This window comes from Neltuma alba, unplaced genomic scaffold (genome assembly GCF_004799145.2).
Source record: "Neltuma alba isolate B1F8T4 unplaced genomic scaffold, ASM479914v2 tig00013139_pilon, whole genome shotgun sequence".
NCBI lineage: Eukaryota > Viridiplantae > Streptophyta > Magnoliopsida > Fabales > Fabaceae > Neltuma > Neltuma alba.
Window position 1 is genome coordinate 1 of NW_021637455.1, and position 9818 is coordinate 9818.

Consider the following 9818-nt stretch of genomic DNA (forward strand, 5'->3'; position numbering starts at 1 on the left):
CATTACTGAAAATCAGGTTCAAAAATCGAAAATACATCTGAAGAAACATAGCTTGCCTTGGGGGTTGACAGGCACTCAAAACCACGTTGATCTAGTCTTGGAAGCAACAGCAAAAAGTAGATCATCCAGAATTTTTCCACGTTCATGTAGCTGCAAAGATTGAGTCTAAGTGAAACCAATTCAGGCACCAGTCTTTCTATAGTTAATACATGTTCTCTCTGGGAATTGGACATGCTGAAATCTGTCAAATCAAATTGAAATTTCTTAATTAGTATTGAAGCAGGAAAAAAAGAACAAAGAACAACACATTTCGTTGGGTTTATCTTGCTTTATGCATGCCACACAAAACGCACTCGCAATGTTATAAACTATCTGACAGATCAAGTCACAATCATTTTTCTTCCAAAGAGCATTTGCAGAGGTGAGTGTTGACTTATGTTGAAGGACACAAGAATCCTGTTGACGTTACAATCATGTGGAGCTTGAGCTGGCCTTCTCACAAGAATAAATCTTACATATTATCATATAGAAACTGTTGAAGTTAGAGCTTTCATACTCCTCAAAACACACAAGCAACAGTTAAAGTCCTCTATGGCAGAATAAGTGAGATAAAGCTTCAATCCTTTCATAAGTTCAGTTAGGCCCTTCCATATATTGCGAGCCTATCAGCCAATAATCAAAGAAAAAACTTCATTTCCCCCCCAGAAAAATGGAATGTAGGAGTTCCAAAATAAGAATTCAGGAGAAAGACCAACCTTCTACAGAGGAAGTTCAAGTGGAAATGCAATTGCCACTAATTAGTTATCATTATGTTTGTTTACTCGAACTAGAATTCCCAAAGCGATCAACTTAATTCCAGTAACCCCCACCAGCCAAGAATCACACATGTTCAATTGAAAAAGAACGGGGAGAGACCATGAACGGTATACCTTACTATCACATAATCAAAGAGAGATGGAAATACCATGATCGAGTGGCGATGGAAATTCTATCCAACACTCGGGCCGCCTAGAAATTTCTCTCACAAAACGAACAACCTCATCCGTCGTCCCCGGAACAACCCCATCATTCCGATCATCACCTTCACCATTATCATCTCCCTGATCATCCTCTAAAGCTTGGCCCTCAGGCAGAATTAATTGAGAGGCAAACTCAGAAATTCCAGTGACAACTTTATTGGAGGAGAGAAGGGAGAGCGAGCTCTTGAAGGTTCCACCGATTTCCGCCAGATCGTTCCTGATCCCATCGACATCAAGACTTCTTGACGACGAGTCCACAGAATTGCCAGCGGAAGAAGAAGATGGCGGCGGAGCGAGGAAATTGGCGACGCCTCGGAAAAGAGAGGATACGTCATCTTTGATCGCAGACCCACCGTGGCGATTGCCGGAGGAGCTCCGCTCTGGTGAAGACGCGGATGTAACGGCTGTGTGAGGATGGGGAGATTGGAGGTCGTCGTTGGACTGGAGAGTCTTGAAGAACCAAGACATCTGAATTAAGAGTAAAAGTGAAGATTTAGTAAATTTTTCTTGTTAAGTTTTGGGTCAATGGTCAGTGCGGTACTGAGGTTTCCGAATCGAAGCCAGCAAAAGAGAAATGAAGTCTCTGGGGAAAAAGTCAGAGATGAGGAAGATGATTGGAGAGGGAAGTCACCAAATTAAGGATGTTTAATTGTTTTTATAGTTTCTTATGTTTTCCTCGTAGAATAAATATTTTGTGTATAAATGTGTATTTTCACAAGCTTGCGACTTAACTTCAAAGGCTGGCCTGTGTTTCAACTACTGGCGGGTGTATAAATCTTCAGCATACACAATTTTATTTCAGAATTAAGTATATAATTCTTCTTCAAAATATATGTTCGCCACATCCTAATCCAAAACTTAAGCAACAAATATATGTTCAACCCTTTATACTATTCTTTTTATTATAATTCAAATTAATATGTCTTCAACCAACTAATAAGCCTCAACCACTCCTTGCAAAAAGACCTAAAGTCTGTTAAAATTTTACCTAATTGGGAAAAAAGGCTAATAGTTCTTTTTTTGTGTTTTTCAAATAAAGGAAATAATTTATTGAATTGTATAAATGATTACTATCTTGCCTGTAGATTATACGACTGAAAACGGGGCAATTAACATATGACTTATTTCAACACTACAACATTAAAGGAATAAACATTTCTTTGTTATGCTAATCACAATATCTTTTTATTAGAGGTAATATTATTCAAGATATTATCGTATACTAAATATAAACAACTCTCTTAATAATATTAATTCGTCAATCCACTAGACTCAACCTTATTAATAGGAATGAACATTTCTAGTACAATAATAATCATGTTTTCTTGAGAATAATACAAGAGACCCAATAAAAACTCTTGTCAAACTACATTTCTTCTGGCCACCCAAAAAAAAAAATCGACTTCATATCTTTGTTGGGGGGAAAAAAATTAAAGGTCAGACAATCAAAATATAAGTTCTTATAGCGACAACGAGTAGACAAAATTGACAGGTATTTATAAGTTGATGACAATGGATGATGATACATGCATATGAATCAAATGTAGTGGATAAAATATAAGAACGCCGATTTAATGCATGGGACAAATACAATAAGGGGAAAAAAAGCCCGTGAGACATGACACGTGACCACCACCCCTGCATTAAATTAAATAATAAAAATCTTGAACTAAATCACCCAACCAAAAAGGTGCATGTGAAGAGAGGGTGTATATGAGGAGGAAGATTTTTAAAAAAAAAAAAAAGAGTTGCTGGGCAACACATATCGCGTCATTACTGATTTCGGGTTACTCGATGAAACCCTCTTAGCTTATGTTTTTTTTTTTTTGCCTCACCCCAAAACATATATATCTTTTTATTGAAAGCAATCCTATCTGTGGCTCTGTCGAGTACTAAATGTGAATACCTTTCTCAACGAGAATTCGAATCTTGGTTCGTCACGTTATGAGAACTAACCTCTTCTGTTTATGTTTTTAGTTATTTATTTATTTTTATTTTGGGTTGAAAATCACTTGTATTCCGCAGAGATACTTGGTTGGTTCACCATCAACTGAGCTTTATGGTAGCCTCCGTCCTTGTCCCGCATTTATCGTAGTTCATTGATATTTGCACCACAATCGTTTTCATCTATTATTTCTCCTCCATCCACTTTGGCAGGTTTTTAGATGACATCATAACCATCTTCTCTATTTGCTCTCAGTTCACTCTGGGATAGAAAGCACATCAGAGGAAGACTACAACAGAGAGAGGGGAACAGGATGCAGCGTATTACCTCTAATCCTAATTATAAGAGCTAGTTAGCTAATTTGAGGAGATTAAAAAAAAAAGTTAAATTAGTTACTTGTAATAAATAGATGTTGCCTTTCCAAAAATATCTTTACTAATCAAGTGTATTAGTTAGAACGACTATTGTTAGAAAAATTAACTTGAAAAAAAAAGTATAAATATAATAGACAAAGTGAATTAGAGTCTTATATTTAGGATCAAAATAAAAGTCAAACAAGATCTTATATTAAGGATCGGAGATAGTATATAATAAGCAAATAATTATAAATAATATTTATACATGCCAAGAAAAATCTAATCGCCCACAAATTTATTGTGCTGGCTCTCGATCATTTAATGGTAGGCAAATATGTACCATTCAAACCATTGATTACACCTTAAATCATATCCGGTTACTGTATATTAGACATGATTCCTTCTAGCCGTGAAGCATCAAGAATTAACTTACATACAGAGAACTTCTCCCCAGCTAATGGAAGAACTCATTTTCACTTAGCAAGTTTAACAACTCTTGGAACCATTTTAAAAAAATATTTTTACATAAATCGAGACAAATTTTTTTTTTTACATATTTATCTTGTACGACATGTAAATTTTGTTGGCAAGAGTATTGTGACACTATCCAATCATTTGTTTTGGGTTTAACTGCTAAAACTGAACATTTGGAACAAAACGGACCAAAATTAACAGCCAGTGGGGTGATGCTATATATTAAGCATTTACCCAGAAAATTCATAAGTGGTCTACAGGAAGCTGACAAGTGATCACTTACAACATTTAAACTGACAGTTCACAAATTTTTGTTTGATAAATGAAGTATCAATAATCACATGATACAAACAATTTCTATCATACATGAAAAAATCCAACAAAAAGAAAAAACTGAGAGAAGTTATCCAGAACAATTTTTCTGCTAACGCATTAACAGTAATGGATCAGGAGAAAGAAAAAAATTCTAAGTGGTCTGAATAAAAGCTCATTATCAGTTTTCTTGAACTTAATAGCCAAATAATGAAAAACCTCTCTCTCACTAAATTATTCAATAAAGAATTTCACTCTTGCTATCTACTGCACATACACAACATATAGTACAAGTCTGTCTATCCTTGGTGTCTCCCAATCTCAGAATCCAAAACTGAGCGTCCGCGTTTCTCTTCATCGAGTTTTATGTAGAAAGAATTTGTTTTCCAGGTGAAGTGTCTACATGAGACCGGTGTATGGATTGTACGCTTGAACAGGCACACCCGAGCCATAGGGGTGGACAGTAGCTCCATAAGGATTTCCAAAAGGGTTAGAAGATTGTTGCTGAGGGGCCATCATCATCATTTGCTGCTGCTGCTGCTGCTGAAACATGAAAGCCTGCTGCTGGTTGGTCATGGCAGCCATCTGGACAGAAGGAGGAGCAGCAACCGCATTAGAAGCGAAAAATGGATCGTGCACTGTCGGCTGCATCATTGTTCCCATAGGCGCAGGCTCCCATGGATTATAGCTCACATTCTGGTTGTTCCTTCTGACTGCATCATCATATAGGCTGTCTAGTGTAAGCTTGTCTAACCCTCCCGCCTGATCATTCAGATAATCCATCAACACTCGTTAGAAGAATAACAAAAGGATGAACTGACTGCATGAAGGACAGAATATTAAATTGAGCAGAAATTTTCAAATAAGGCTTCACCAGTTTGCTAGCTGCAGAAGCACTCTCATTAGAACTTGGAGCTGTAACAAGTGCCAATTCCCAGCCTGTAGTTCCATTTTCTTGTTTTGAAACAGAAGTTGGCTGATCAGCTGAAACCATCAGCAATGAGTAAGTCATAAGAAATGACACTAGGATACATGCCTACAAGACTAAAGTATTGAAATTTTAGCTGCACACCAAGGGAGGAAATGAAGGGAATGCCAAAGCATAATTCACTCAATTAAGTCCTTAAAAGTCGGAGGTTTAGCCCTAAGAATGTTTAGAATCATTCTTCTTCAAAGAGAACCATTCAGTCCACTTATAATCAAATAACTTATTCATACCCACAAGTGCAAATCCACAACCTTATTTTACCAATACAATTAAATAGAGGAAAAGGAAGAACAGCATACCAACAGGAACAATGGCTAATGCCAAGGCATTCTTCTCTTCCAACTCTGATGCAGCAGGAACAGGATCATCCAAATTCTAGATGGCAAGCCAAAACAAAGTAAGTTCGTAGTTGCAGCTAAAGCATCATTTAAAAATCAGATCGTATCCAAATCAACCAGTTAGCAATCAGCCCAAGTCAAAAGCAGGAAACTAAGAGGAGTTCCAATAATTTACCAACAAATCAGGCGGTGGTTGTGCTGCAGGTGCTTCCACTTTTACAGGTTCAGGAGGGGGAGGTGGAGGTGACTCCTGCACAGGTGCTGCAGGTGCCTCCTGCGCCTCTGATGTCTTGTTGTATTCTATAGCCAAAACTTCTTTTGGAGGGGCAATTTTGTTGTCAATGCCCTGGTCCATAATTATACACGGAAATCAGTTTATTAAGGTATTAACAGAAGATTCCATATGTTTAGACCCCAATGTATTACTCCAAAGCTTTTTGGGCATGAGAATAACGTGACTTAAATATTCACCAAGCTGCCATATTACAAAATGGTTGGACCATCTTCTTAATCACAACTTGTGTCAAAATGATTCCCCTTTGCATTCGACTTCTAGCAGCAAGCATATTTTTGTTATTGACAAGTAGATAGCCAATAGGAATATGACTGCGTCAATTATAAGTACAACAACTAGAAGTTCCTTCTTTTTCATTTTGCACTTGCATCCATAACATCAGTCTTGTCAATTCCTGATTTGTAAGGATATGTGTTCAGATTAGAAAAGACAGTGCCGTACCTGATCCTTGCGGACTATTGAATCCCGGGGAGCATCTTTGACATACTCTTCCATGGCTTGCAGAAATGATGCAGGGGGCTTCATGTCATCAACTAATTTCACTCAGTATTGTATTTAAACAAATATTTTAAGAAAATAGTAATTGAAAAGGCAAGAGACATGAGCCAACAAACCTGCTCGATTTTAACAAATTTCTCTCCTCGCCCAATATCAAGATTTCGACATATTTCATAAAACTCAGACAGTCTCTCAGCCTGGAAGGAGTCACATTGAGGATATTAAAAGATAACCACGGGGATAAATAGAAGAATAAAAAAGAATTCTACAAGTAATACCTGCTTCCCAGCCCTCCTGTATATATCAAGAGCTCTCAAAGCATCAGACCGTTGCATCTCAAAAAACTGTGACAATACTCTCGTTAATACTTGAAAAGTTTAATATTGAAGCTTCATATTCAAGACAACTCACAACCGTACTATACCTTATCAACCAGATTGATAGTGCCATCACTAATAGCTTGATAAATTTTAGTGCTTTCTGAAGCGACCTACTTAAAACAAAAACTATATTCAGAAAAGCATAATGAAAACCAAAACTACCCAAAAAAAAAAAAAGCGTAAACAATTCACCCACCATTGAAAGTGCTAGCTGAATGACAAAGTTATTCACAGCTGCTCCCTCTGGCTGCACCACATAAAAGTTTTATCAGTTGTTAAAAAAATTACAGTGCATCACCATTGAAGATTCGTTTCATATATTGGGACATATCATCTGTGAAATGCTTGGTTATAGTCCAATTTAACTTGAACAAGTAAATTAAAAGTATACCTGACAACAAAGAACACGAAACAGAAGTTCTTGTAATGCTGGCAACTGCTCCAACAACTCTGCAGTGTCCAAATCTTTAGTCCTCTGTGACAAAAATTACAATTAATCTATCGTTCCTTAAGGTGTTAATTATTAGCACTGAAGTAACAAAATGTGCATGGGTTGTCGCTAATAATCATAGGTGAGTATTATTCTGCATCAGGTTATCATCTCACTTTCTTCTTTAATAAATTACGTTCACATAGGTCATCTACATACAGTAAAGATACTCGACCAAAATGAAACATATATTGCATTTAGAAGATTTGTACTCACTGGACGATCTGTCTCAATGTCATACTTCAATACACGAAAGCATTCCAGTCTTTCCTCCAAAAACAATGCATAAGTGCGGACCCATGCTGAATAATCCCATGCTGAGCAACAAATAAATGCCAAGGAGTTAGTAGCAGTGACAACAACATCAATGGCAGAAAGAGAAGCTAAGTTACCATTTGGACTGGAATCATCTTTGAAATGAGACATGTTGAGCATATGACTTCTGCTTCTGCCATAATTTATGAGTTCCTCATGGAATGTGGGATCCACTTCCCTTAGGGCACGGTGAATAACAATTAAAGTTTTTAAAGCAACCTGTGGGCAAACAAACTGTCAGCCAACCGTATAGAAATTGCACAAACACACAATTCCTCAAACAACAGCGGCTCCAAACCCTATCAGCAAAAATTTCTATCGACCAAATCACAGTAAGCCAACAACCACCAGTTGATGATAGGAACAGAAAAGAAGCACATTGAGCATGCATGATTCGGCCAAAATAGAACAGGAGGACCACAGAAGTTGGCATGAAAACATGGCTTCTATAAATATTATACTTTCATTTCTAGATGAAAAGATTAAAATTAACTCAATCACATAACATGGGGAGATGCAAGATATGATCAAATTGATCACATACTAAGTAAGGTCATAGACATAATGTTTGAGTTTCCACCATAGCCGCATATGACACAGAAGCATCCAGCAGAATGAATTCAGATGAAATGCCCAAACGACTTTACTATTCAAAAAAGTACTTGCCAAGCAAACACGAGTTGCAAAAAGCTCCATAACGTGTTCCCCATCCTTTAGTGAATACATTGAAAAGTTTTTTGTCCCTATGGTATCTAAAATATTCACAACTCAGATGCATAATTACCAAAACCTGATATACCTACCGCCCAGTTATGTGTCTTTGACAAACGTCTTGCGAGAGCATGGATGCAATAAGCAACATCAGCCCGAGGTCTAGTGGCAGAGACCGCAGAAAAAATAGCTGCGAAAAGAACAACAATCAATAGATGGAGCAGAGACCCTAACACCTGACAAACCATCCCTTCTATAAGCACGTCACAACTCGCAAGTAGCAAAAACATAGAATGAGTCAAAAACAGATCAATAGGACAAGTTCCTGTACAAAACGATACATTAGGACGAACAGTTATCAGGGGAGCGGACAAACCTCTTATATGTTTCTCCTTTGATGGACGCTCCACATGATTTGTGGCTCTCACTATAGCAATGTCCAATTCCTGCAAAACATGATATCATGTAAGGAGATATGGGAATACGCGTGACTGAGCATGTGATGAAAGAGATTATGCGCATGAGAATCACCTTGTAATCACTGTTGACTTTAGCCAGTGAAACTGTTGTCGTGTCCTTCAGGGCTCCGAGAGCTTTTCTTAAACTATTCTGCGTGCCTCCTGACATTCTCTCCCTCTCTCAATCAGGAAATCCTGCTGGAAACCGAGGATAAGATTTTGGTCAATTCCAAGGCTCATCCCTTTAATTACACATCAAATATTCCAAGTCTCGAACAGCAAATAAAAACAAAATAGTGTAAATTGTGAATCTATTCAGATCCAAACAAGTAGACAACCACCACCGGCCCTATAGTAACCATCCTTAGAACTCCAATCCAAGAACAGACTTCAAAATTCCAAAATCAATAATATCACCAATAATCTTTTCAATCATCACTGGGATTGCAACGAGAACTAAGAGATTTTGACCAAAACAAAGCTACATGGAAAGCCATCGCATTATTCAAGGCATGGTCAGTTCACTGAATTTTCTTTGACGAGATTAAAATCAACATCAACCATAACAACCAAGCAATATCTCCCCTTGGACAAAATTAGAAAGAAAAAAAAGATGATAAAGAAGGATCTAGGACATTACAAGAGCAAACCGATTCACACAATTAAACAAGTACATCAGCAGATAATCCGCGAAAAGAGAAATAAAAAAGATGAACCACAGAAGCGAAACGAGTTGACTGAGCTGGATTTACCTGTAGCTGAATCGAGAAGAGAGAGAGATGAAGAGAACGAAGAACAGAGAATGAGGAGAGAGGAGGGGAAAAAGAGGGAGATGCTGGCTCTATGACCAGAACAACAAAACAGTGGAGAACCAATTTGAGCTTGGTTTGGTTAATTGGTTGGATCGTCGGCGTCTAAGACGTAATTTGCAATTGCCTTTTTAATTAGTATATATTTTATTTTAGCATATTTTCGTTTTTCTTGTCTCAGAATATGAAAATGCGGGGGTGGATGGAGTTGTACTGTCCTTTCTGGTTAAACGAATGCGCCATGATACCGGGGATGTGATAGTAATTTTCTAATTGAGAATGGTCAATTTAGTTTTGTATATTAAGACTTCTTAGCATGACATTCAGTTGGAAAATAATAATAATTCCATATAAAAAAACACTGTCATCTAGTGCTTGTTTAGCAAACACATGTAATTATTTTAAAAAATTATTTTTTACATACAAAATT

At 37.2% G+C, this 9818-nt stretch overlaps 2 protein-coding genes across 3 annotated transcripts; both read right to left on the bottom strand.

Annotated features, from left to right (window-relative positions):
- Positions 1–35: 35 nt before the first annotated feature.
- On the bottom strand, positions 36–1655 carry LOC114734759 (uncharacterized; the record flags this gene model as incomplete). The annotated part of the gene is made up of 2 exons (XM_028922404.1): positions 965–1655; positions 36–241 (listed from the first exon to the last, which is right to left on the bottom strand). Coding segments are annotated over exons 1-2 (729 nt in total), but the record flags the coding sequence as incomplete, so codon positions are not given.
- Positions 1656–4073: 2418 nt separating this feature from the next.
- Positions 4074–9465, bottom strand: LOC114734763 (putative clathrin assembly protein At5g35200). 2 transcript variants are annotated; one of them, XM_028922408.1, is made up of 16 exons: positions 9332–9465; positions 8653–8774; positions 8498–8567; positions 8214–8311; positions 7488–7629; positions 7312–7412; positions 6997–7080; positions 6802–6852; positions 6650–6715; positions 6504–6569; positions 6342–6422; positions 6169–6246; positions 5608–5778; positions 5394–5469; positions 4981–5090; positions 4074–4868 (listed from the first exon to the last, which is right to left on the bottom strand). In XM_028922408.1, the coding sequence occupies exons 2-16, from the start codon at positions 8746–8748 to the stop codon at positions 4506–4508; spliced, it is 1653 nt and encodes a 550-aa protein (XP_028778241.1). In that variant the 5' UTR covers positions 8749–8774; positions 9332–9465; the 3' UTR covers positions 4074–4505. The 2 variants fall into 2 exon arrangements, with proteins under 2 accessions (XP_028778241.1, XP_028778240.1); XM_028922407.1 differs by having other exon boundaries at positions 8653–8777.
- Between the last annotated feature and the right edge of the window lie 353 nt (positions 9466–9818).

What these genes read in the sequence shown, in the direction of transcription:
- LOC114734763 (XM_028922408.1), bottom strand. Translation starts at nt 8,748, where the DNA reads ATGTCAGGAGGCACGCAGAATAGTTTAAGAAAAGCTCTCGGAGCCCTG. An exon ending in ACAGGAGGGCTGGGAAGCAG is followed by an intron (nt 6,423 to 6,503) that starts GTATTACTTGTA and finishes GACTCCTTCCAG; the next exon opens with GCTGAGAGACTGTCTGAGTT. An exon ending in AACCACCGCCTGATTTGTTG is followed by an intron (nt 5,470 to 5,607) that starts GTAAATTATTGG and finishes CTTGCCATCTAG; the next exon opens with AATTTGGATGATCCTGTTCC.